Consider the following 27,601-nt stretch of genomic DNA (forward strand, 5'->3'; position numbering starts at 1 on the left):
GCTGGCGACGCAGTACTGCGTCGCTGGTCCTGCAGCTGCCACTTTGCCGACGCACGGTATAAGCGTGCGGTCGGCAAGTGGTTAAAAGGAAAAATCCATATCCTTAGTTTAGGTTCCCTTTAAGGGGAACCGTAACTGAGAGGTATATGGATGTTTACTTTCAAACAATACCAGTTGCTTGGCAGTCCTGCTGATCTCTTTGGCTGCGGTAGTGGCCTGAAACAAGCATGCAGCTAATCCAGTCTGACTTCAGTCAGAGCACCTGATCTGCAGGCTTGTTGATGGGCTGTGCTTAAAAGTGTCAGGCAACTGGTATTCTTTTAAAAGGTAAAATCCAAATCCTTCTCAGTTTAGGTTCCCTTTAATGCAGAGGGGTGAACTAAACAATTGCATAAAAATTTAAAGCAACATTTTTTTTATTAAATCCCTTAATGTCAGGGGTTTAAAAGTAATTGGACAAATTAAGACAAAAAAAAAGTTAATTTCTAATACTTTGTTGTAGTAGCAAAAAAAAGTTTCTGTACTGTTTTAGCCAAACAAATTATGTTAACATCTGGAAATATGCCTGAAGAAGGGGCCTAGATCCCAGAAAGCTTGCATAATTTGTTAGCCATAGTATTAATTTTACAAAACTTGTTTTCTAACTACATAATACTTGGTTGAAAACCCTTTGCTGGCAATGACGGTTTGAAGTCTTGAAATTATGGACATCACCAGATGCTGTTTCCTCCTTTTTAAAGGGGAACTGAAGAGTGAGGTATATGGAGGCTGCCATGTTTATTTCCTTTTAAAGCGGTATTGTCACCATAAAAAGCAAATTTCAACAGCAACTGGTCTGAGTGTATTAAGTGATAAAGATGCTAATCCTGCATTCAAAACGGTTTCTGCTGTTATGGTTTGCAGTTATCACATACTTTAGGAGCACTAGCCCTAGTGCCAAACAGTTGAATGCTGGGAGTTTTTTTTTATCTATAGTATATTCCTCCTCTTCCATTTATTTCCCGGTCTTGCTGCAAACAAAAGACAGTGACGTTGCTAGTATACACCTCAGTGGGAGTATCTGAAGATTCTGGGAGGAGGGCAGCTAATGAAGACACAATGAGCAAGTGAAGGGAGGGGGGAAAACAAGTCAGGGAGGGTATGTCAACATTAGCTTGGCAAAATGGCCACTGCCTAGAATAAGATTTTCTGCTTTTCCTTTGTAAAATTCACAGGAATCATTACGTGGATAGCACAATAAATCTGTTATGTAAGTAGTAGTATTTATCTACTTATATGTGTTTTTATTTCTAGGGTAGCATGGGTGTTGCTTGTTCTTTAAGCAATACCGGTTGCCTGGCAGCCCTGCTGATCCTCTGCCTCTAATATGTTTAGCCATAGCCCCTCAACAAGCATGCAGCAGATCAGGTGTTTCAGACTTCAAAGTCAGATCTGACAAGACTAACTGCATGCTTGTTTCTGATGTTATTTAGATACTACTGCTGAGAAATAGACCAGCAGGGCTGCCAGTCAACTGGTATTGATTTAAAAGGAAAAATATGGCAGCCTCCGTATACCTCTTACTTCAGTTCCCCTTTAATGCTTTGCCAGGCCTTTACTGCAGCAGCTTTTAGTTGATGTTTGTGGGTCTTTCATTCTGAAGTTTAGTCTTCAACAAGTGAAATGCATGGTCAATTAGGTTAACCGATTTGTCCATTCAAGAATTTTCCACTTCTTTGCTCTAACTACTGGGTTGCTTTGGCTGTATGTTTTGTGCAATTGGCCATCTGTATCATGAAATGGAGCACAATAAATGTGACTGCATTGAGGGCTGGTGCACACCGAGCGGCTTTTTGGGCGTTTTCAGATCCGCTTGCGGCTGCGGATCTGCTTGGTCAATGTATCTCAATGGGGTGGTGCACACCAGAGCGGCAGGCGTTTTGCAGAAACGAAAAATGCCTGGGTGAGGCATTTTTTGGATTTCGGATGCGTTTCTGCCCCAATGTTAAGTATAGGAAAAACGCAAACCGCTCTGAAAAACGGCACTTCAGAGCGGTTTTGCAGGCGTTTTTGTTACAGAAGCTGTTCAGTAACAGCTTTACTGTAACAATATATGAAATCTACTATACTGAAAACCGCAGCAGCAATCCGCAAAACGCCTCATAAAAATAAAAAAAAGCGTTTAAAAATCTGCTAGCGTTTTGCGGATCTGCTAGCGGGTTTTGGTGTGCACCAGCCCTTAGCTGGATTCGAGAATAGTGTGTGTGTTAGATTTATACTGTGGAAACAAATTATACATGAGTGAAATTTGTTTGTTCCGGTTTTTTGATGAAAAAGTGATTGTCTACTTATACCTGAGTATATATGGTATATAGTAGAATCTTGTAGTAAACCTCCTGGATATAGTAAACTCAGTTCTCAGGTCCCAGCAAATTTGTCTGTATAAATATACAATGTATGACCAATTCTGATATAGGAAACTACAGTTCCTGGTTACTTGGAGTTTACAGATTCTACTGTACTGCATGAACTCGGAATTATTTGCACCTCACTGACCAGCAGTAGGCTGAGTTATGTGAATCTACCACCCTCCATCAAAGTCTTGCCGCTTGAATGGTTTTGTTCCTTGACTTTTTAGTTGAGCATTAATTGGTTTGTTTCATTTACAAGTTTACTCTTGTGTTCCACAGCCAAGAATAATCACAACAAGTCAAGTGAATGGAAAAAGCATGTAACCATAGCTTTATTACTTTAATAATTTATTGCACTTATTTGAATTAGTGTCTGACAGAATTGTGCACAGAGCATTGTAACAGAATCCAGAAGAGGTTTTTCCCTACAGAGAATGGAGAATTGTGTTTGGAGAAGAATTGTGTTCTCATTGAAGGGAGGATGGTCAAAAACACAGGTTCCACTAATTAAATTGCTGAAATGGACATGAAACCGCACCCAGCCTACAGCCAGTGATAGTTTTATCTTTAAATGGATTATTTTGTTTTTATTGCACCAGAGAAATTACATTTAACGATGTACAGATATTAATATATAATAAAGGCCATTTTGAGATTATAGTAAGATTTGCTCACAACCAAAAACTGGTACTATTCACCTGGTATATTGAAACCATAAGTATCAAAGTGTACAGTGCTCTTCCAAAGCATTTTCCTGCCTCTGTTCTCTTCCCTACTTTACAGGAAACATTTAGCATGTTGCATTCCAAACACTAGTGGCTAAAATTTGCTATCACACGGCCTCACCAGAATGCTGTAAAAGCTGCTGTGTAAGAGGAGTGTCTGATCTCTATAATGCTCCATTTTCCCCATCTCTACTAATTGTTGCTTTTTCCCTCAGCTCTACTCAGTAGGGATGGTTAATGAGATGCAAATAATTGCAAGTTAATGCAGTTTGAGTAAGATATATTTAATTAGAACATTTACAGATTTTATTGGTACACTGTGTAACATAAATGTGCATCTCAGTGACCACACCTACTATTTAGGAGGTAGTTTTGTCAACTCTCAGAACATTATAGCACTCAGATTAGGTTCACAGTGGTCAGTTGTATAACATGTTCTATAACAGTGTGAGCTGCAATGGAGACTGTGCATATACTTTAATGCAGAGCCTGCATGCAGTGAGTTATAACGTAATCTGTTACAATGCAGTACTGTGAACAGGCCCATGGAATTGTATGCTCCTAACTGGAGTTGAAACCTCAATGGCCTCAATTCACTAAGATTATGCTGGAGATAATAAGGCAAGAGAAAACTTACCTCCACATAAGAGAGAGTTATCTTATCTCTTCATTCCTTAAGTTACCTCCTCTGTAGTTATTTTCACATGCATTTAATAAACATCCTGTCTTTAACTCTGGAGTTATTTTAAGGATTGAAGAGTTAACTTAGACAGAAGAGTTAACTTTAGGTTTGCCTGAGGTAAAATGTTTCCTGAATACTACATGCCTTATCACCATGGTAACAACTCTAGAAGAGTTATTAAAGACAGGAGATAACCTTAGTGAATTGAGGCCATTGTTCCTCTTGCCTCAGTTAGTCATTTGCAAGCTAAAGCTGATTAATACCATTGTTCACATTATAAATGGCAAGTGCTGGCAATTTTATGGGGTGATTTTGAAATCACTTTTACAAGTACTTTCAGCTTAGAAAAGTGATTTTCTAAGCGCTGTTGATGAGTAATTGTTTTTTCACTTCCTGATGTCAATCAGGAAGTGAACTCTTTAACCCGGAAATGAATAAATACATTGGCCTCAATTCACTAAGATCATGCTGGAGATAAGGCAAGAGAAAACTTACCTCCACATAGTGAGAGTTATATTATCTCTTCATTTCTTTCATTAACTCCTCTGTAGTTATTTTCACACGCAGCTAATGAACAGTCTGTCTTTAACTGTGGAGTTATTTTAAGGATTAAAGAGTTAACTTAGGTTTGCCTGAGGTAAAATATTTCCTGAATACTACATGCCTTATCACCATGGTAACAACTCTAGAAGAGTTATTAACCACTTCAGGACTCACCCCCACCTTAAAGACCAGCGCTGAATTCTAAGATCTGTGCTGGGTGGGCTCTACAGCCCCCAGCACAAATCAAATAACAGGCAGAGCGACCAGATCGCCCCCTTTTTTCCCCCACTAGGGGGATGATGTGCTGGGGGGTTCTGATTGCTACTGCATGCGTGTGGGTGGCAGGGGAGGGGGGCACCTCAAAGCCCCCTCCACCCCTTCTCCCTCCCTGCCCCGGAGATCGGAGGCTGCACAGGAACGGATCTGTCCTGTGCAGCCTCTAACAGGCTCCTGCCTGTCATGTGACAGCGATCCCCGGCTGCTGATTGGCCAGGGATCGCTGATCCAGTACAACGCTGCTACTGTTAGCAACGTTATATAAATGTAAACAAAGCGGATTATTTCCGCTTGTGATTACATTTAGCCTGCGAGCTGCGATCGGCAGCCCGCAGGCTATTCACAGAGCCCCCCGCCGTAAATTGACAGGAAGCAGCCGCTCGCGCGAGTGGCTGTTTCCTGATTAATTAGCCTACAGCCGGCGACGCAGATGTGCATCGCTGATCCTGCAGCTACCACTTTGCCGACGCGCATTATGAGTGCGCGGTCGGCAAGTGGTTAAAGACAGGAGATAAGCTTAGTGAATTGAGGCCAATGTATTTATTTATCAAAGCGCTCGGAAAATTACAAAGCACTTTTTCAAGAGCTTTGTGATTTCCCTACAACTGCCATTGAGCCAAAGCCCTTAAAAAAATAGTACAGGTAGCATGTTTACGATTTAAAAAAAAATCCAAATGCTCAACTTTGAACACTTATAGGAAATCATTACACAAGCCCTTTTAGAGCCATTTGCAAAATCAGCAGCGCAAAAAAAAAAAAAGCTAGCGCTCATAGGGCTTGATTCACTAAACAGTGATAACTTATCACGGTCACGCTAGCAGTTTGTGCACAAAAACCGTTACGCGCGTTATAATGCACGCAAACACAATTTGTGTGAAATCGTGGCAATTTTCACACGCAAATGTGACTTCACGTGAAAATAGCCACAATTTCATACAAAACCAGTTACGCACCCTATAATGTGCAAAAAATGCTAGCGTGACTGTGATAAAAATTATCACGGTTTAATGAATCAAGCTCATAGTGTGAACAAGCTGTTAGAGGCTACCAAATATCATTTAGGCTACATTCACATTGGGGCATTCCATATTCAGGTGCCCAGGGCCATTTTGAAGGGCAGTGGGCACACAGTGGCAGAGAGGGGAGCCCAACTCACCCTCACCTGGGTCCACCCCCCCTTCTCTAGAACACGTTCCAAGTGGTGACTGAGCTTTAAGTGTCTCCCTTTTCTTTCTCGAACGCCGCTGACTCCACTTATTATTAGTGGCATTAGCAACAAGAAGGTGGAGACACGCAGAGCTCAGGCGATACTTGGAACGCGCAAGTAAGTTCCCTGCCGCTAACATTTCTGGAGGGAGGAGCCGGTGGGGGGGGGGGGGGAGGCAGGTGATTGAGGAGGGAGTTATGCCCCCCCTCCAGGCTACCTCTACTGTGGAACTTATATGCCTGAGTAACCTATTTTGGGGGGCAACGTTACCTGGCTAAATTATACTGGGGGCACCTTTACCTGACTAACCTATACTTGGGGCATGTATATGCAGCTACGTATACTGGCAGCACCTATGCCGGTCTACCAATACTGCAAGTGCCTATAGCTGGCTACCTTTACTTTAATTTTTTTTTTTGGGGGGGGGGGTTATGCAAAGTTTTGCAGGGTAACCCAGTGATTTTTAGTTATGCTCCAGTCCATATCCTGAAAAAGCAATACCACAATGGAAAGGAAAGTTGCATCATATGTGTGGTGCAACACATACAGAAACATAGGCTTCCTGCATGTTAACACATGGTATGCAGTATTGCACTGCTTTATGCTGATGGATTCCACTGTGAACTTAGTTTCGTTTTTGATGACTCACCAGTTGGCCGGCCGTCATGCATATTATTGGACACATTCCCTACTGCAATTAGCGCTGTTGCGGACCGCTGCCGTATTCCGCAAGCGTAGATATGTGGCAACGCGTATCTTTGTACGTGTTGCGGTCCACAGCAGCACTAATTGCAGTAGGGAATGCGTCCAATAATACGCATGGCAGCCGGCCGACTGGTGAGTCGTCAAAAACGAAACTAAGTGACAGCGGGGGACCGGAGGATTCCAGAGCGGCTCCGAGGGCACAGGACTGCTGCAGGGGGCTGGTAATAGCCCCAGGTAAGTATAACTCTTTACCCCCCTGTTCAGTTAAGGTTCCCTTTAACTGTCACTGTAGGAATTGAGATCACAAGCCTTTATTTGTAATGCGCCCCCACAATGGACTTTTTCTGCTACATTTTCTTTACTGTAAAGTAACTGGAAAATCCCATGAAAAGCACAGTACATTTAAGGCATCATTAGGTGGGTAGAACTGGGTGTATATATGTTGACACCTTAGACAGTCTAAATGATATATAAAAAATTATTATTTTTAAAAGCCCTGACCAATGAAGTTCAGAAATGTATTAGATACCTGTATAATTTCTGACACTAACACCTAGCAGCTTAACCACTTGCCGACCGCGCATTCATAACGCGCGTCGGCAAAGTGGCAGCTGCAGGACCAGCGACGCAGTTCTGCGGCGCCGGCTGCAGGCTAATTAATCAGGAAGCTCGCGCGAGCGGCTGTTTCCTGTCAATTCACGGCAGGGGGCTCCGTGAATAGCCTGCGAGCCGCGATCAGAAATAATCCGCTTTGTTTACATTGTACGGCGCTGCTGCGCAGCAGTGCCGTAAGGCAGATCGGCGATCCCCGACCAATCAGCGGCCGGGGATCGCCGCCATGTGACAGGGGACGTCATGTCACAGTCTGCACAGGACGGATAGCATCCTGTGCAGCCCAGATCACCAGGGCTGCCAGGTAGGAGAGGGGGAAGCGGAATTTCGCCGCGGAGGGGGGCTTTGAGGTGCCCCCCCCGCCAGCCACACGCACCCCAGCACATCATCCCCCTAAAGGGGAAAAAGGGGGTGATCTGATCTCTCTGCCTGGTGTTTGATCTGTGCTGGGGGCTGTAGAGCCCACCCAGCACAGATAACATAATTCAACGCTGGTCCTTAAGGGGGGGGTAAAGGGTGGGTCCTCAAGTGGTTAAAGCAGAACTGTAGATACATATAAAACTCACTGTTTCACTTACCTGGGGCGTGCAAGGCTGCAAGCCCCCAGCAGCTGTCCTGTCCCGCACCGGTCCTCCATCATCCACCATTCTACCGCCGCCAGCTACTTTCAGTTTTGCAGCTGGGCCACTGGGCCTACGTGGCTCTGGCCATGCATATCCTTTCTTTGCATTCCCCTCAGCAATAGCGTTATTGCAGAGGGGAACACAAAGAAAAATATACGCTTGGCAGGACTGCACTGGCCTCGACTTACAAGTCAAGGAACGGAACGGCGGCGGGAGAACAGAGGCTTGTGGAGAACCGGCACAGGACAGGATGGCTGCTGGGGGCTTGCAGAAGCCCCAGTTAAGTGAAACAGTGTGTTTTATACGTATCTACAGTTCAATGCAAAAAGTATAAAATCATTTGAGTAGATATGTCAGATAGGGTTGCGTTATTGTGGGTGACAGTTTCATGCCATGTTGAAGTCTGAATGGCATCTGAAAAAGCCAGAGCACATTTCCATATAGTACCAGCATCCTCTGTCCATTCGCAAGTATGCCACCTCAATCCATGCAGTTATTTAGGTAAAACCTGTGTTTAATAACCATCTCCCTTTACTTAGCTTTTCATCACATTCCATTGTTTTACTAGAAACATTTGGTCCACATAATAAATAGATCTCTTATAAAAATAAACATGTATGTTTGTTATGTATGAAATAGCATGCGTGATTTTTGTTTTTAATTAGTTCAAATTGCACAATACAAAAAGGCCAAATTCATTATCGTAATACTGTTATGTGAGGTTTTTAGCCTTCATTTGCAATTCCAATCCAAGTTAGGTAAAACGATATGGCAAGAGGAGATGATAGGTCACACAACATACATGTCACGCCTTGTCCCTGCCTATGCAGGTGCATGTTCCATGGAAGTTAAAATAAAGGTTAAATCATACACTTTATAAAAAATGCTCAAAAATACATTTTGCTTATAGATGAAATTACTGTTGCGGATAGCATCTGAGAACACAATTTTTTTTTACTTTTATTTACAAAAATCCTCTGTTCAGATGAATGTACAAAGGTAATAAATAAGAACCTTGTTGTACCTTATTAAAAAAAAAAGTTAATAGGAGGAGGGCTGTTCAGGATTGAGTCACAGTAATTAAAATGATCTTTCTGTAGATGCACAGTGTGGCTGATGAACTGATATTAGATAAGGTTTTGTCCATTGCAAAAGTGCAAAGAAAATGGCTTTCCAGATGGGAGGCAGGCTGGCTAGAACGGCCCTGCGACATTAACTCACAGATCCAAAACCATAAGGGACAATCTTTATCGTCTTTAGAAATATTCACAAAAATACATAGCGATATATCACTGTAATACCGAACTTTTTTCAGGACGTATGAAAGAAAAAGATCATAGCACTCAAAATACTCGGCAGCCTCCTACAATCCATTCCAGGCAATTTACACAATTAGGCTGTATTCATGAAGCCTCCTTGAGGGAAAACTGCTGAGGCTGCAGCCAACACCACCACAAAAGCTCTCAGCATTGTTGGTTAGGAGAACATGAAACGAGTGGGTGGCTGAATTGCTGAACTCTCGTCTGCAGAGTCTGTGAAATAATAATCACTCAAAGGCAGAACACTACATTAGATGTGCCCAGAGGAAGGATTATTATTTCATTTACACACCAGGTGGGAACTTGTAATCCAGATTGTAGTAAAGGCCCTTTTCTCTGTACTTCAAACATATCTGAAGTATATTTATCGCTTTAGGATACAAGTTCAGCTTTGTCTCCATGATCTAGGAGCAATTCATTTATCAAGCTCTCTGAAGAATTCTTATTAAGAAGAGTAAAAATGTATTTTTTAAAGAGGGGTGAGAGAAAAAGTGTATCCGTAGAAAATGCAAACATAAGGCTTCATATATCTTAGAGATGATTTCTTGGAAATCACTGAAGACATGTCGTCTCACATCCATTGGAAGTGTCGGCTGGATGACCAACCACTGGCGACTTTGTCAGTAATACTGATGTGATTTCAGTCTGCAGAGCTTTCGCTGTGTTAGGAAATAATGCAATCGTAGCTTCCTTCCTGGAAGGCCTCCTCCTGCTCCTGTCTGGACACAGTCTCCTCATGTCTGCTGACATTACAGCTGCCTGGGTCACACTGAGGGCTGGCACTGTGGCTGCTCAAGCTGCGGCTCTCCTCTGCTCTAGGGTTGCACTGTTCTGTGACCTTTGAGATGACGGTGGGCTGAAATGCTTCAGGCTGAACTTGCTCTACTGTGGCTTCACTAAGTTTCTGGAGCTGAGGCTTGATGATGTTTAGGAATGGCTTATATCCAGGGCTGCAGATGAGCATACAGATACAGTTATGTCAGCAAATAAACAAAAACAAACATACAAAGGTAAGGAAAGGAAAGTAAGGCTATTGCAATAAACATGCAAAAGATTAAACATTGAAATCCGTTTTCCTGCCAAGGGACTTGTAATTCTGTCAAATCAGTCCTGTGATAAGGCATAATGAACAACCAAATCAGGTGGGCCTCCCTGTCTATGCATTCTGCTTCTCGGTTTCCACTGTTTATTGGACTTTGTGTTTGGACAGCACTTGAGCTGTGCAGCATTAAAGTACCAGGTTCAAATCTGGCCCAGTACACTATCTGCATACAGCTATGTATATTCTCCCCATGGGTTCCAGTGTGATTATCCCCAATCTGGCTTTAGATTCAGGTAGAAATGTTATGCTGGGAATACACGGTTCGTTTTTGCCTTCGTTTAAACCTTCGTTTCGATTGTGCCTTTTGTCCTTTTCGATCCCGAAATAATCGGTCATACGGTTAATATCACCACCCACGGTTTCGTTTTTTTTTCCGATTCTGATGGTTTCGTTTTTCCAATGATCGAAGGCTGCAAAGAAACGAAACGAAAATCCCTTTTTACAGGGACGGACTAGCATAAACGAATATATAATCGATCTGAACAGCCATCAAGCCTACCAATGGCTCGATTAGATGGATAAAGAGAGATAATATCAAACATGTTCGATCACTAGTCGTTCGTTTTTGGGGTCTATTAATCGAAACTATAATGAGATTATGACTATTTTCACATACGTTTTCAACACTCGATTCGTTTACCGAACGAATCGAAGGTTTAAACGAAGGCAAAAACGAACCGTGTATTCCCAGCATTATACTAATGGTGGCCACACGTTACAACTTTTCTGTTAAATTTTTCCCCAAATCAATTAAAACAATCAATTGTGTAAGAAGAAATAAATTGAGATTGATAAATTTGATTGAACTTAGAAAAATCTAATTAAATTTGTCATAAATTGAATGGTGTGTGTGGTTGGTTTTGTGAAAGTCCTGCAACCTAGTAAGGTTTCTTTATTCTTGAATGTAAATGTAAAATGTATTTGTCAAAGTGACACCTTGGATAGAATGTATTTCTTCACTGTAATAAATGTAGTGTTGATTAAAAATAAATAAGGAATAGATTTGTTAATTTAAGTTGTAAGGTTGTTTGTGCCTTTATACATAGCAGTAATGGCATAGAGCACCCATACACATTACATCTAAAATCTCTTTTATTCAATCGTTTTGGGATTGTGTCAAAATTCCAGAAATGCTTACACCTCTCTGACACTATAGTGGTCCTTGGCAGGTATTCGTGCTTTTTATCAATTGTTATATATAGAGGAGGGATGACAAACCAGCCCTTCCAGAGCCGAGGTCCTCACACATTTGGACACAGCTCAAATTAATTGATGGGTCTCAATCAGGAAAGGTGTGGTCCATCAGGTAGAACACATTCCTCTTTCTCAGTCCATCCTAAACACTGGCATGGATCTGGCCCTCCAGGCCTGGAGTTCGACACCTGTGGTACTATAGAGGGGGTCTGAGGGCACCCAATGTAAAATTCACACTGGGGCTCATAGCTACTTAGCTATGCCACTGGTGAGAAGAGGCTTACAAAGTATTCTTATTAGAGAGCCAGCATTACAGCCAGAAAACTAGAACGTAAAAAAAAAAAAAAGGGGGGGGCCTTTATCTGAAAAAGAATCAACCAATCCAATTACCGTACTTTGCATTATTCATTTACCCAATTTTTCAGACTGCATCTTCTAGCCACATTTTAATCCCCCTCCTTTTATAGGATTAACCACTTGATGACCCACCCTTTACCCCCCCCCCCCTAAGGACCAGCGCTGTTTTTAGTGATCTGTGCTGGGTGGACTCTGCAGCCCCCAGCACAGATCAGGGTGCAGGCAGAGCGACCAGATCGCCCCCCTTTCCCCCCCCCCCCCCCTGTGGGGATGATGTGCAGGGGGGGGGGGGGTCTGATCGCTCCTGCCTGCCCGCAGCGGAATTCCCCCCCTCTCTCTCCTACCTGTCATCCCCAGCGATCCGGGCTGCACAGGACGCTATCCGTCCTGTGCAGCCAGTGACAGGACGTCCCCTGTCACATGGCGGCGATCCCCGGCCGCTGATTGGCCGGGGATCGCCAATCTGCCTTACGGCGCTGCTGCGCAGCAGCGCCGTACATTGTAAACAAAGGAGACATATGTCTCCTACGTTTACATTTAGTCTGCGAGCCGCAATCAGCGGCTCGCGGGCTATTGAGACCCGCTCGCGCGAGCGGCCTTTCCTGAATAATTAGGGAGGCACCTGGCGACGCGTCCTCCAGCTACCACTTTGCCGCCGCACGGTATGAGTGTGCGGTCGGCAAGTGGTTAAATTCTAAATGGTACTATTTCTCTCCAGTATGCAATTGCTTTTGCTTTAATCAATAAATACAATACGTCTTTCAACAAACAATAAATCATCTCTGTGTTCATACTCACCAGTCAGTGGTGGCCCAACCATCCACAGCTTGCAGCCCAGTTAGTATCCCCTGTAACATTTCTTCTGCAACCTCTGGGCATTGCATAAAGTTTAACACCTGGTTGATGACTGATGATTCTCGCAGTACAAGACCAATGACCACACACCACTCCAGGCATCCTGCTTCCATGAACACATGCAGCAAGTATCTGTATAAGAGTGCAACCAAAAGTCTTGAATATTTACAGCCTAACTATTAGCATGACATTAATAGAGCTACTAGAGCTGCATGTTTATACTGATTTGTAGTTCACCTTTCAGCAGTACTAAGTAGCTCTGGCGTGTGCTAACAAGTATTCAAATGTGCCCACAGCTTTGGTTTTATGTTCTAGAATGTTTGCATGGAATATGGAACTAAAAACCCTTAGTGTATACAGCACTCAGATCATCATATTTTGCCTCCTACATCACTTGTCAAATTTGTTGTTGTAAAGAGATGCATAGTATTGTATGGACAGTGCTATTAGCCAAGTCACTACCTCCATACAGTATAGCCAGCTATATGATATGCAAGCTATCAGGGCAACTGCATGCTCCACATATAGGCATCTACCACAACTTGGAACTAATAGTAATAGGTTGTCAAAATTGGGGGATCTTAGGTTTCAAAATAGAATTTAGTAATTTTCTACTAGGTCAAGACGGAAGAATTATGCGTAGAATTAGTCCCTACTGCAGTCAGCACGCAATGAAACACTTCATGCTTGTCTAGAACCCGAAAATGAAGCTAAGGCAATTCAACAACACCCTTCAGCACCTCTTTTCCCTAATGTAAGTACCAGCAGGTTCAGCATGGGTACCGTTGTTTGTAGCAACAAGGGAGGAGATATCTGCATAAGAGCTATGAGCATACAATATAAACCATGATCTCGCCATATCATTATGGCCCCTGAACTGCAGATGCAGGAGCAGCATCCCAAGTAGCAGACATAATCATAAATCAATTACTGTGACACTGCTATGGGTTTCCAATGTAATATAGGTAACTTTATTCATCAGCTATCAAAAAGACTCCAGAATAACATTGCCAGAGTGCGGACCGACTGATGCGAGTGGCTTGCGTATGGGAGCGCTCCACTCTTGGCCCTTGTTTTTATGTGGTTTAATGGTCTTTTTGAAAGTAGAATAAAGTTGCCTTTATTACATTGGAAAACCAAAGCAATGTCACAGTAATTGATTTATGATCACAGCTACAAGCATATAAGTGGTAACCGGTTAACTTTGAAGCCCCAGTTTAGACCCCAATGTTTTTCTAGGTCTGCATTTACAAAGGATGCCGAACCTGTCTACATCTGAAGAATCTCCTTCATTAGCTGATGCCAAAAAATATGCCATCTGGTGTCCCTCAGGGCTCTGTACAGCCTAGAGCAGCATTCACTACCTGCCTGCCACTAGAATGCACTAATCACTATCTGTCACTAAAAATATAACTATCACTACCAGGGCTGTGGAGTCCGTACAAACATTATCCTCCTCACGGACTCCTTAGTTTATAAAACCACCGATTCCAGGTACTCTAAAATTGCTCCGACTCCACAGCCCTGATCTGCCATTAGGGTCTATCAAACAAACCTACCTGCCATTAGTGTCTAATTATAGCTACTGAACACCATCTACCATCACAAGATTCTAATGCTGGGGATACACGGTACGTTTTGTACCGTGTATCGAGCCGCATGATAGATTGCGGCTCGTCCCCGCGCACGGCCGGATCGATTCCTGCTCGTACCCGCAGGCGCCTTCTTATCTTCCACTTGTCTCTTCTATTGTCCTGCCCGCCGGTATAGAGCGCAGAATCGATCCGGCGGGGTATCGGACACGTCGGAAATTATCAATCGAGCCATCAGCGGCTCGATTGATAAATAAAAAACACCACACCGTGTATGCCCAGCATACAGCCCTTATTCAATTCACTTTTCTCCTAGGAGATAATTTTTCATATTCGGTTTAAAAAAGGTTTTCAGCACTCTGCAATTGAAAAAGTACCATAAGTAGTTGAAAAAGTACAGCCAAAATTATTCTGAGTGTTTTCTTGCTAGCTGGTGGGTTAAAGTGTACCTGAGATGTCATCAATTGATGTATTTATACTCCTCTGGGGATTCTCCCAGCCCCATGAGGTGCGTGGGCTTCCTCGCTGTCTACTCCAGCCGCTCCGTTAACTTATCTGCCCAGGTAATCTGGCCAGTCATGCGCATCTGTGCCCTGCCACACTGCTATGCCCACAAGTGTTTTGAGACTGCTTCGGTGCAGAACACTCCCGGCTGTGGAAGCGTGACGGCCTACCCGCGCATGTGCAGTAGACCTTGGCACACCAGTTTACCGAGGGTCGGGGTGTTTGGGGCAAAAGGACGGCGAAGCCGAAAAGAGGACAGCAAGGGAGCCCTGTAGGAAGCCCAAGGGGGTTTTAATACACCAATTGATCACGTCTCAGATTTTCTTTAAAGGGACTCAGAGCACCTCTCATAGGCATGCCTTTAAGTCTCCGACCTGTACTGCAAGGTACTTAGAGACACTGAAGCGAGAATAAATCTCGCTTCAGTGCTTATATTCAGCAGGGGCATGTGTGCCCCTGCTAAAACGCCGCTATCCCGCGGCTAAACGGGGGTCCCTTACCTCCCAAATCCCCTCAGTTCTTTGCGGGGATCTCTTCCGCATTCAGGCAGGGCTAATGGCCGCAGCCCTGCCTCACGCGCGTCTGTCAGCGTGTATCTCCGTCCTGCCCCTCTCAGTCTTCCTTCGCTGAGAGGGGCGGGGGAGAGGCGGCGATGCGCCGCTGATAGACGGCGCTGAGAGGCAGGGCTGCAGCCGTTAGCCCTGCCTCAAGAGCAGCAAAATCTACGACCAATTTGGTCGTTCATTTTGCAGGGGGGGGGATTTGGGGGTGAAGGGACCCCCGTTCAGCCGCGGGATAGCGGCGTTTTAGCAGGGGCATATATGCCCCTGCTGAATATAAGCACTGAAGCGAGATTTATTCTCGCTTCAGTGTCTCTTTAAAGATGCATACCATTCTGTAGCTTGCCCACTTTCATTTGATGCCTGAATTGCCGTTCTACAATAGAAATAGTTTTCGTTCGATTTCAATTTAAAAATCGTGGCTGCCATCTTGGCTATGTTATAACTTTCGGGTCACTCCTCTCTTCTCTGTTAGAGAAGTGCATCATTGAATGAAGCAGGAAAAGGAAGTGACACGCATGGCCATTGCAAGAAGCTCCTCCAGAGGGATCATAGCAAGACATTGTTGGAAGTCATCTGGCTTAAAGGCATGCCCATGAGAGGTGCTCTGAGTCCCTTTACCCTTTTGCCGACCGCGTCACGCCGATGGGCGTGGTCGCGACGGCAGCCCCAGGACCGCCTAACGTCAACTGGCGTAAAGTCCTAGCGCTCTGTTTTGAATGAGATCGCGCGCACGCATCTCATTCTCGGAGGGCGGAGCTCCGCCCCCTCTTCAGTCTCCGAGCGGACTGTTAGATACGCCGTCTAATTACCCGTACAGCGATGCGATCAGCAGCAGCGCTGTACTGGGGACAGCCGTGTGACACGGCTGTCCCCTCCTGAGCCACGGAGGTGATCGGCTGTCATAGGCTGAAGCCTATGACAGCTGATCACAGGGATTGGCTGGCGGGGGGAGGGAGGGGGTATACAACAGGGAAGAAGAAAAAAAAGTTTTTATTTAAAAAATAAATAAATAAATAAACACTGGGGGGGGGGGGGGGCGATCAGACCCCACCAACAGAGAGCTCTGTTGGTGGGGAGAAAAGGGGGGAGGAATCACTTGTGCGCTGTGTTTTGCGGTCCTGCAGGTTGGCCTTAACGCTGCAGTGGCCAATTTAATGAAAATGTGCCTGGTCTTTAGGGGGGTTTAACACAGCAGTCCTCTAGAGGTTATAATGCATTAAAACTATCACCTTGGAGAAAAGTTAGGAGAAACATTATTATTCTGTTCCTCTAAATCAGGGGTCTCAAACTCGCGGCCCGCGAGCCATTTGCGGCCCTTGATACAATATTTTGTTGCCCTCGCCAGCAAAAGCTTCCTTATAGTTCGCTTCAGTGCTCCCAAGTAATCCGCCGCATCCCTGCCGCTAAACGAGGGGGGCAATCCGCCGGCATTTCCTGGAAGGGGGCAGAGCTTTTAGCTTCAGCTCTGCTCCTCCTGAGGTCAATCGCCGCCTCTCCCTGCCCTCTCTGTGAAGGAAGAGTGAGAGAGGCTGCCATGCGCCGCGATTGTGAAATTCCTTATGCGGCCCAGCCTCATCCTGACTTTGCCTCCTGCGGCCCCCAGGTAAATTGAGTTTGAGACCCCTGCTCTAAATGTATGTATTGCTTATTTTTATTTGAGCTCTGGAAATGTGTATTTACTCATTTATTTGTGGTATGTGTGACTAGGGGTGTGTCTAATGGTGTCTGAGTTGGCATAGGTGTGTCTGAGTTGGGCGCCGCTAATGCAGCAATGCTATAGTGCGCAGTCCATGCTCTGGTAATTCGGTGTTCTGGCAACCCTGAATTACTTAACCTTCAGTTACTACAACTCAGAGGGAAAATGGTATTCAACACTCCCAGGAATTTGAGTAGCAGCTGGGTGAGCCTTCATTCAGCTCACCTTGTGCTAAGCTGACCAGCGGCGTACTGACAAATACACTAACAAGTGAGTCCTGCTGATGTTTTTAAAGTGGGATTGTCACCATAAAAATCTAATTTTAAAGAGGCTCTGAAGCGAGAATAAATCTTGCTTCAGAGCTCATAGTTAGCAGGGGCACGTGTGCCCCTGCTAAAGCGCCGCTAAACGGGGGTCCCTTCACCCCCAAACCCCCCACTGCAACACTTGGTCGCAGACTTGGTCGCTCCTGGAGGCAGGGCTAACGGCTGCAGCCCTGCCTCCAGTCACGTCTATCAGCGGCGCATCGCCGACTCTCCCCCGCCTCTCTCAGTGAAGGAAGACTGAGAGGGGCGGGGGAGAGGCGGAGATACGCGCTGACAGACGCGCGTGGGGCAGGGCTGCGGCGGTTAGCCCTGCCCCAACCAGGAAGCGCTCCCCCGCTGAAACGAGGGGATTTGGGGGTGAAGGGACCCCCGTTAAGCCGCGGGATAGCGGCGGTTTAGCAGGAGCACACGTGCCCCTGCTATCTAAGAGGTCTGAAGCGAGATTTATTCTCGCTTCAGACTCTCTTTAAGAGCAACTGGTCTGAGTATATTAACCACTTCCGGGAAGTGGAGCCCTTAAGGACCGGCTCACCCACAGAGGCGGCGGTCCATTTAAGGGCATGGGCGGAGCGATCGCGTCATCCGTGACGCGATCCTCCGCCGGCGCCTGCCACCGCTCGCCCGCCGCAACATCCCGCTGGCTATATGGAAGCGCCGGCGGGATGTTAAACCCGCAATCGCCGCATACAAAGTGTATAATACACTTTGTAATGTTTACAAAGTGTATTATACAGGCTGCCTCCTGCCCTGGTGGTCCCAGTGTCCGAGGGACCACCAGGGCAGGCTGCAGCCACCCTAGTCTGCACCCAAGCACACTGATTTCTCCCCCCCCTGCCCCAGATCGCCCACAGCACCCCTCAGACCCCCCCTGCCCACCCCCCAGACCCCTGTTTGCACCCAATCACCCCCCTAATCACCCATCAATCACTCCCTGTCACTATCTGTCAACGCTATTTTTTTTTTATCTCCCCCGCTGCCCACTGCCCCCTCCTGATCACCCCCCACCCCTCAGATTCTCCCCAGACCCCCCCCCCCCCCCCGTGTACTGTATGCATCTATCCCCCCTGATCACCTGTCAATCACCCATCAATCACCCCCTGTCACTGCCACCCAACAATCAGCCCCTAACCTGCCCCTTGCGGGCAATCTGATCACCCACCCACACCAATAGATCGCCCGCAGATCTGACATCAGATCACCACCCAAACGCAGTGTTTACATCTATTCTCTCCTCTAAACACCCACTAATTACCCATCAATCACCCCCTATCACCACCTGTCACTGTTACCCATCAGATCAGACCCTAATCTGCCCCTTGCGGGCACCCAATCACCTGCCTACACGCTCAGATTGCCCTCAGACCCCCCCCCCCCCCTTATCAATTCGCCAGGGCATTATTTACATCTGTCCTTCCCTGTAATAACCCACTGATCACCTGTCAATCACCCATCAATCACCCCCTGTCACTGCCACCCATCAATCACCCCCTGTCACTGCCACCCATCAATCAGCCCCTAACCTGCCCCTTGCGGGCAATCTGATCACCCACCCACACCAATAGTTCGCCCGCAGATCCGACGTCAGATCACCTCCCAAGGGCAGTGTTTATATCTGTTCTCTACCCTAAACACCCACTAATTACCCATCAATCACCCCCTGTCACTGCTACTAATCAGATTAGACCCCTATCTGCCCCTAGGGCACTCAATCACTCGCCCACACCCTCAGAATGCCCTCAGGCCCCAGCCCTGATCACCTCGCCAGTGCATTGCTTGCATCTATTCCCCCCTCTAATCACACCTTGAGACACCCATCAATCACCACCTGTCACCCCCTAGCACACCTACCCATCAGATCAGGCCCTAATTTGCCCCGTGTGGGCTCCTGATCACTCGGCCAAACCCTCAGATCCCCCTCAGACCCCCTTCCGATCACCTCCCCAGTGCATTGATTGCATCTATTTTCCCCTCTAACCACCCCCTGAGACACCCATCAATCACCTCCTGTCACCCCCCTAGCACTCCTATCCATCAGATCAGGCCCAATACAACCTGTCAGTTGTCACAAGTTAGCGGAAAATGACACTTTGTGAAAAAAAACAATTAAAATCAATTTCCGCTAACTTGTGACAAAAAAATAAAAACGTCTATGAACTCACCATACTCCTAACGGAATACCTTGGGGTGTCTTCTTTCTAAAATGGGGTCATTAGTGGGGTTCCTATACTGCCCTGGCATTTTAGGGGCCCTAAACCGTGAGGAGTAGTCTTGAAACAAAAATGACCTCTGAAATCCTAAAGGTACTCATTGGACTTTGGGCACCTTAGCGCAGTTAGGGTGCAAAAAAGTGCCACACATGTGGTATCGCCGTACTCGGGAGAAGTAGTACAATGTGTTTTGGGGTGTATTTTTACACATACCCATGCTGGGTGGGAGAAATACCGCTGTAAATGGACAATTGTGTGTAAACAAAATCAAAAGATTGTCATTTACAGAGGTGTTTCTCCCACCCAGCATGTGTATGTGTAAAAATACACCCCAAAACACATTGTACTACTTCTCCCGAGTACGGCGATACCACATGTGTGGCACTTTTTTGCACCCTAACTGCGCTAAGGGGCCCAAAGTCCAATGAGTACCTTTAGGATTTCACAGGTCATTTTGAGAAATTTCGTTTCAAGACTACTCCTCACGGTTTAGGGCCCCTAAAATGCCAGGGCAGTATAGGAACCCCACAAATGACCCCATTCTAGAAAGAAGACACCCAAAGGTATTCCGTACGGAGTATGGTGAGTTCATAGAAGATTTTATTTTTTGTCACAAGTTAGCGGAAATTTATTTTAATTGTGTTTTTTTCACAAAGTGTCATTTTCCGCTAACTTGTGACAAAAAATAAAATCTTCTATGAACTCACCATACTCCTAACGGAATACCTTGGGGTGTCTTCTTTCTAAAATGGGGTCATTTGTGGGGTTCCTATACTGCCCTGGCATTTTAGGGGCCCTAAACCGTGAGGAGTAGTCTTGAAACGAAATTTCTCAAAATGACCTGTGAAATCCTAAAGGTACTCATTGGACTTTGGGCCCTTTAGCGCAGTTAGGGTGCAAAAAAGTGCCACACATGTGGTATCGCCGTACTCAGGAGAAGTAGTATAATGTGTTTTGGGGTGTATTTTTACACATACCCATGCTGAGTGGGAGAAAGATCTCTGTAAATGGACAATTGTGTGTAAAAAAATTAAATTGTCATTTACAGAGATATTTCTCCCACCCAGCATGGGTATGTGTAAAAATACACCCCAAAACACATTATACTACTTCTCCTGAGTACGGCAATACCACATGTGTGGCACTTTTTTGCAGCCTAACTGCGCTAAGGGGTCCAAAGTCCAATGAGCACCTTTAGGCTTTACAGGGGTGCTTACAATTAAGCACCCCCCAAAATGTCAGGACAGTAAACACACCCCACAAATGACCCCATTTTGGAAAGTAGACCCTTCAAGGTATTCAGAGAGGGGCATGGTGAGTCCGTGGCAGATTTCATTTTTTTTTTGTCGCAAGTTAGAAGAAATGGAAACTTTTTTTTTTTTTCCACAAAGTGTCATTTTCCGCTTACTTGTGACAAAAAATAATATCTTCTATGAACTCACTATGCCTCTCAGTGAATACTTTGGGATGTCTTCTTTCCAAAATGGGGTAATTTGGGGGGTATTTATACTATCCTGGAATTCTAGCCCCTCATGAAACATGACAGGGGGTCAGAAAAGTCATAGATGCTTGAAAATGGGAAAATTCACTTTTTGCACCATAGTTTGTAAACGCTATAACTTTTACCCAAACCAATAAATATACACTGAATGGGTTTTTTTTTTTATCAAAAACATGTTTGTCCACATTTTTCGCGCTGCATGTATACAGAAATTTTACTTTATTTGAAAAATATCAGCACAGAAAGTTAAAAAAAATCATTCTTTTGCCAAAATTTATGTCTTTTTTGATGAATATAATAAAAAGTAAAAATCGCAGGAGCAATCAAATAGCACCAAAAGAAAGCTTTATTAGTGACAAGAAAAGGAGCCAAAATTCATTTAGGTGGTAGGTTGTATGAGCGAGCAATAAACCGTGAAAGCTGCAGTGGTCTGAATGGAAAAAAAGTGGCCGGTCCTTAAGGGGTAGAAAGCCCTAGGTCCTCAAGTGGTTAAGTGATAAAGATGCTAATCCTGCATTCAAAACTGTTTCTGTTATGGATTGGAGTTATCATATAGCTTAGGAGAACTGGCCCTTTAATTGCCATGGGCTGGCAAAACAGTTGCATGCTGGGGGATTTTTTTTTATCTATAATATATTCTTCCTTTTCCCTTTATATCCCCCTCCTAATGACATAAGACTGTGCACTTCCTAGTATAGACCTCAGTGGGAGTGTCTGAAGACTCTGGGAGGAGAGTGGGTAACGAATACACAATTAGCAAGAGGACAAAAAAGAGCGAGGGAGGAAATGTCAGGATTAGCTTCATTCAAAGGTGACCAAGATGGAAACTGTCTAGAATAGGATCCTGTTTTTCCTTTATAAGATTCACAGGAATCGTAATGTGGACAGTACAATACATGTGTTATGTAAGTAGAACTAGTATTTATCTACTTATATATGTGTTTTTTATTTCTAGGTTAGCATGGGTGTCACTTTTTAGTCTTTGCTTGGTAATGAAATTTAAATATATAACTCAAAAATAATTAAAGGGTTATGAATGGTTGCCATAATAGTGCCAAATCGAATTTCCAAATGTATTTCAATAACCTGCAGAAGATAACGTGTGTACTAATAATGTTTAAAATAAGTTAAATGAGGCTTTGATCAAAAATGCTTATTATGAATTTTGATTCTACTCCTTACTAATGACTTGCTTCTGCTGACATTACAGAAATGGATCTGCATCAGCCAGTCTCAAGTGTTTACAGATGTTATCAGCAAAAGGAAGAGGGAAGTATTTAAAAAAAAGCAGTCAGTTTAACCCTGCAGAGTGAGTGCTCGTTTCCACCAGGGACGATTTGCTGCATTTCCCTGCACGTTATTTGAACGGGAAAACACAACCTATTGAAATAAATAATATTATTGCCGTCCAATTCATATTGGTGTGTGTATAGAAGGCACGCAGCAAACAAAACAAAAAGGCCTGGTGCACACCAGATCTGCAAAATGCTAGCAGATTTTGAAACGCTTTTTCTTCTTTTTCTGTAGCGTTTCAGCTAGCATTTTGCGGTTTTGGGAAGCGTTTTTGGTGTAGTAGATTTCATGTATTGTTACAGTAAAGCTGTTACTGAGCAGCTACTGTAACAAAAAACGCCTGGCAAACCGCTCTGAAGTGCCGTTTTTCAGAGCGGTTTGCGTTTTTCCTATACTTAACATTGAGGCAGAAACGCATCCGCAATTCAAAATCTGCAGCAGCCCGGGAGTATGCGTTTCTGCAAAACGCCTCCAGCTCTGGTGTGTACCAGCCCATTGAAATACATTACCCTAGCGGATCCGCACCCGCAAGCGGATCGCAAACCGCAGCAGAACCGCTCTGGTGTGCACTAGGCCAAACAGGTCACACAGGTGTATCCTTATAGCCCTGCACATCTGGAGGGATTTGGGTGTGATCTAGCATCACAGCAAGTGCCAGTGTGCGTCTTGGAGATGCATACCAGCTACAGTATAAAATGTTTCAGACGCACTGCTAAAGCAGAGACCGACAGACTGCAGTTTTATTACTAGGACAGTAACAGCTTATATTGTACGCAAGTTTGCTGCATTTTTTACTCAGTCCCTCAGCTCCCCTAGTTATAAAACTTTTACTTTAAAATATTAGGCAAGCACCTTGAAGAAAGTTATTCATATACTACATTGTTGGCGAGCAGCACTAATGACTAGCGATGTCACCCTCCTCGGGGAAGGGGAGCCTATACAATAATAATTATTACCTGTTGGAGTGCTTGTCAATCTTATTAAATACAAGTCACATATAATAATATTTAACCACTTCACATCTAGACCTTGTTTCCCACTTATGGACCAGAGCAGTTTTGACAGTTTAGCTATGTCCTTATTTAAATCAGAAATAACTTTATCCCTACTCATGACACAAATGAAATATATATTTTTTTTTTCAAGACAAACTAGGCTTTCATTGTATGCAATTTTTTCCCCTCGAACAATTGTGTTTTCTATGAATTTTAGTGGGAAAACAAGGAAAAAAATAGAGAAAAAACATTTCTCAGTTTTACCAATTCCAGTTTCAAAATAAAAAGTGCTACTGTAGATAAAAAAAACGCTTATCACAAAACTTAGATTATGTTCCTGTCACAATTTATGGTGAAGATATTTGATTCTGAAATAATGCTACAGAGTGTATTTTTCACTATGAACTGAGAAAATAAAAGTATTTTTAATGGTAAAAATCAATCTTATTAGCTCAGGAAACATATATTCCCTTTCACCAATTAGTGCTGCATCAGATAGTTTCAGAAATGTGCACAGGAGAAACCACAATCCTGCACAGCACTGCTTCTGCTACAAGATGTATATCTACTGACTCGTGGCTTAGATGAAGTCACAGAGGGCGTACATATACTGTAGAGGTGGATAAAGTGGTAAATATTGAGTAACTACTTTTATAAAAAGTAGTCTGTAGTCAACTACTGTACATCGCCTGCTTACCGTAGCTGGACCTGTGATTTATGAGGTCCCTTATTGGCCAGTTCCATGGAAATGTGTTCTAGCTCTGACTGTGTGAGACTCAGTGTGGAGAAGTTCTCATCAACCATCGTCCAGTCTCCATCCACCACAGAGCTGGTTTCAGTTAGGTCAGTTGCTGATCCAATGCTACACTCATCCCCTGTAGGTCACACAGTTCAAGACAATATATTAGATTATACAAAGATTTAAAAAAATTGACAAAATGCTTGGAAAAGTTATACTACACCAAAAGTTGCTGAAATACGTTCTGAGAGAAAACCAGAACAGAAAAAGTGTTAAAAAATATAATTTTTAGTACAATGAAAAATTAAAGAAAATCCCTTCATGTACGTTAATAACCATGCAAAAACTGTCACACAGGTAGTGCTCATTCACACTGAGTGAGTTGCAGAGAGTTTTAACTCGCTGCACGTAGTGTGCGTTTTACAAGGGAACATGAAAGTCTATAGACTTTCATTTTGTCATTCACATTACAAAGGTGAGTTGCGTGCAGTGCATTTTAACAAGCTGAGAGTTAATACAACTCATGGAAATGCTTGCTATGTGAGTTGGATTATGCAGATGAGCCCAGCTGGTTTCCTTTCCCTCTATGTCACTTCACAGTGGTTTGAAAATGCAGTAAAACTCATGGAAATGAACAGCAACTCACACACCCATTCACACACATTTTTATTCATGCAATTTCACTCACTGACTAATGTGAATGAGCCCTCATAGGCCTGTGACTATAACTGTCTCTGGACATACTGCCAGTGGAATGAAAAGGTAATACATTGATATTTGCAGTTGCTTAGGGGGGCATGTACACACTGTCTATGTTGTGCTGCGATTTTAATATCATATGCAATTTTTCAATTGCAAAGCCTTCATGAAAATAAAGCAAATTGTGAGGCTCTGTACACAGTGGTGTGATGTGACTTTAGAAAATCGCAATCGTAGTGCCTGCAAAGCTTTTTGAGGGCTTGCAATTGAGAAGCTCAGAAAAAAACACAATGCAGGCGATTTTCATTGCGTTTTTTTAGATAATCAGAAAACCAGGAAAACAGTCTCAGCAAAATCACAATTGCAGCGCAAATGCACAAAAACCACAAGCAGAATTTTGATTAAAAAAACGTGATCGCACTGCGTTTGCGATTGTGCTAGGCGATTTTCAGTGTGCACAGGCCCTAAACCATAACTGTGGGGGGGAAAAAAAACAACAGTTCAACTTAGCTGGGGCTTCTACTGGCCCCCTGCAACCATCCTGTGCCCACGCCAGGACAAACCAATTCTCCAGACTGAGCCAGTCCACTGCGCCTGCGCGGCCCTGGCTACAAACGTCCACGATCCCATCACCGGGAGCATCCTGTGCATGTGCACAGGCACAGTGGTTAATGACTGGTTCAGTTGGCAAAACAAAGAGTTGCTGCGGAGGAATGGTTTGTCCTGGTGGGGCACAGGGGGCCTGCAGGGGCAAGTAAGTTAAAGGGAACCTGAAGCGAGTAAAATTATTTAAAATAAACAGATGACGTAACTTCAAATGAATATTACATACTAACTTCCCTGTCAGTTCCACTCACAAGCTCACCATTTCTTCTTACAGTGAGCCATTCCAGTTCTGACAATATGTTGTCAGAACTGAAATATACCAGTTGCTGTCAGTTATATTTCAGTAGCTGTCAGTTACAACTGAATGTGCAAGGTAATGCCCATGTTTCCCTATGGCTCAAGTGCGTGATATTACAGTTTAACAGTGTGCTGACCAGAAAGCTGTTATGGGGTAATGGCCATTTTTAAAATAGAGGAAGGAGAATTCCATTGATCACAGAGGACAAATGGGACGCAGGAGAGGAGAAAGATTAAGGAGTAGACTACACAGGAGGTAAGTATGACCTGTGTATGGTTATTTTGACTTTTTATTTTCAGTTCAGGTTCTCTAAGCTTCTGCGCGTGCAGCTCCTGCTCGGGGGCTCCGCCCCGCCGCTTGGGAGACTTAGACGGCAAAACCGCCGTCTAATTGCCTTGTACAGAGCTGCGATCTGCAGCAGCGCTATACTGGGGACAGCCGTGTGACACGGCTGTCCCCCTGGGACACAGGGAAGTGATCCGCTGTGATAGGCTGAAGCCTATTACAGCCAATCGCGCTGATTGGCTGGCGAAGGGATGGAAGGTAATAAAGTTCAGACCCCACCAGCAGAGTGCTCTGTTGGTGGGGAGAAAAGGAGGGGGGGGGGGGATGGGGGAGAATCACTTGTATGCCGAGTTGTATGGCCCTGCAGCTTGGCCGTAAAGCTGCAGTGGCCTATTTAAAAATGGCTGTGTGTGTGTGTGTGTGTGTGTGTGTGGTGTTAACACTGCGGTCCTCAAGTGGTTAAAAGGAAATCAATATGGCAGCCTCCATATCCCTCTCACTTTGGGTGTCCTCTAAAGAAAAACTGTAATGATTAAAAAAAAAAATTCACTTATCTTGGGCCTCAGCCAGCCCCCTTGAAGACGCCCTGTGCCCGCACTGGTACTCAACAATTGTCTGGTCCAATGCTGCAGCTCAGTTTCACTTTATTCAATTGCCAGTCACACGCCCTCGTTCCTGCTCCCATAACCGGAAGAGTCCTGCGCAGGCGCAGTACGACAGAATTTCTACTATGCAGGACACTCAGGGTGACAGGAGCGTGAGCAAGAACGTGCGCAGGCGCAGTGGCCATCAACTTGCAAGTTGGCAAAAGTGAAACTGAGCCGCAGCGGGGGAGCCGAGGATCTTTGAGCACCGGCGCTGGCACAGGGCGTCTGCAAGGGGGCTGGCAGATGCCCCAGGTAATTGAAACTTTGTTTTTTAATTATTACAGGATTCCTTTAAAGAGTAACTGTCAGGCTGCAGAAGCTAATTTAAACCTCTATTCTCCTGTGTTAAACAGTTTAGAAGGAAGCCCAAAAGCCATTAGTGAAGATAAAAATCTCAGTTACCTTTGATGTGTGCTTATCTTAAAGGCTGTTATAGACCCATAAGGACGCAAGCCGCATACTATACTGCAAAGCATTCTGGGGCCCTCCCCTCGGCTGCTAATGAGACGTTACAGAAGCTTGTAATCAGTCCAGCGTGTAGCACTGATAAATCTCGGGGCAGAGTACTCTGCAGGAGTCAGCTATTGTTCCTAGCCACATGGCTCATTAATATTCACTGCACACTGTTATTTAGTACCAGCTTTTCTGTGATCAGGAAGCAGGCAGGACATGACGACACATTTGACAGAAAAACATGGAGCCTGCCATGAGCATCTATCTCTGCATATACTATATACAAATTCTGTGAAATCCAAACGTGGACAGTGAAATGCATATGTAATGTAAGTACAGCCAATCTTTAGCTACTGATATATGTGTTTATTTTCTCTGAGACCTTATACCTAACAGCTCCTCTTTAAAGTTTCAAGACAATAGCCACTACGGGGAACTACACTGAGAACAGTACAGTAGCAATGTGTCATTAAGTTACATACGCATACCAGATTTTGAAGGAACCAAGAGTGTCAGAATGGAGACCATATTGCTTGAAAAATATCACTTGCACCTTCAGTTAAGTTGCACTTAATGAATGGTCCAAATGGCTTACAATACAGCCTAA

The 27,601-nt window shown here is 44.4% G+C and overlaps 2 protein-coding genes across 7 annotated transcripts in view; one reads left to right on the forward strand and one right to left on the reverse strand.

Moving 5' to 3' along the window:
• Positions 1–22,391, forward strand: part of ERMP1 (endoplasmic reticulum metallopeptidase 1) — a 133,954-nt gene extending 111,563 nt beyond the window's left edge. For 3 of the 6 annotated variants that reach the window (XM_068235482.1, XM_068235522.1, XM_068235567.1), the window contains one exon: positions 22,190–22,391. In XM_068235482.1, coding sequence (XP_068091583.1) covers positions 22,190–22,279 — 90 coding nt within the window. In that variant the 3' untranslated portion in view covers positions 22,280–22,391. Of the gene's footprint in view, positions 1–2,669; positions 2,689–22,189 lie in introns of those variants that run through there. The other 3 variants (XM_068235512.1, XM_068235557.1, XM_068235549.1) reach the window with 3 other exon arrangements.
• Positions 6,139–27,601, reverse strand: part of RIC1 (RIC1 homolog, RAB6A GEF complex partner 1) — a 190,859-nt gene continuing 169,396 nt past the window's right edge. The window contains exons 24-26 of the mRNA XM_068235469.1: positions 23,965–24,142; positions 12,534–12,722; positions 6,139–10,032 (exon numbers count right to left, since the gene is read on the reverse strand). Coding sequence (XP_068091570.1) covers positions 9,747–10,032; positions 12,534–12,722; positions 23,965–24,142 — 653 coding nt within the window. The 3' untranslated portion in view covers positions 6,139–9,746. The remainder of the gene's footprint in view (positions 10,033–12,533; positions 12,723–23,964; positions 24,143–27,601) is intronic.

This window comes from Hyperolius riggenbachi, chromosome 1 (assembly GCF_040937935.1).
Source record: "Hyperolius riggenbachi isolate aHypRig1 chromosome 1, aHypRig1.pri, whole genome shotgun sequence".
Lineage (NCBI taxonomy): Eukaryota > Metazoa > Chordata > Amphibia > Anura > Hyperoliidae > Hyperolius > Hyperolius riggenbachi.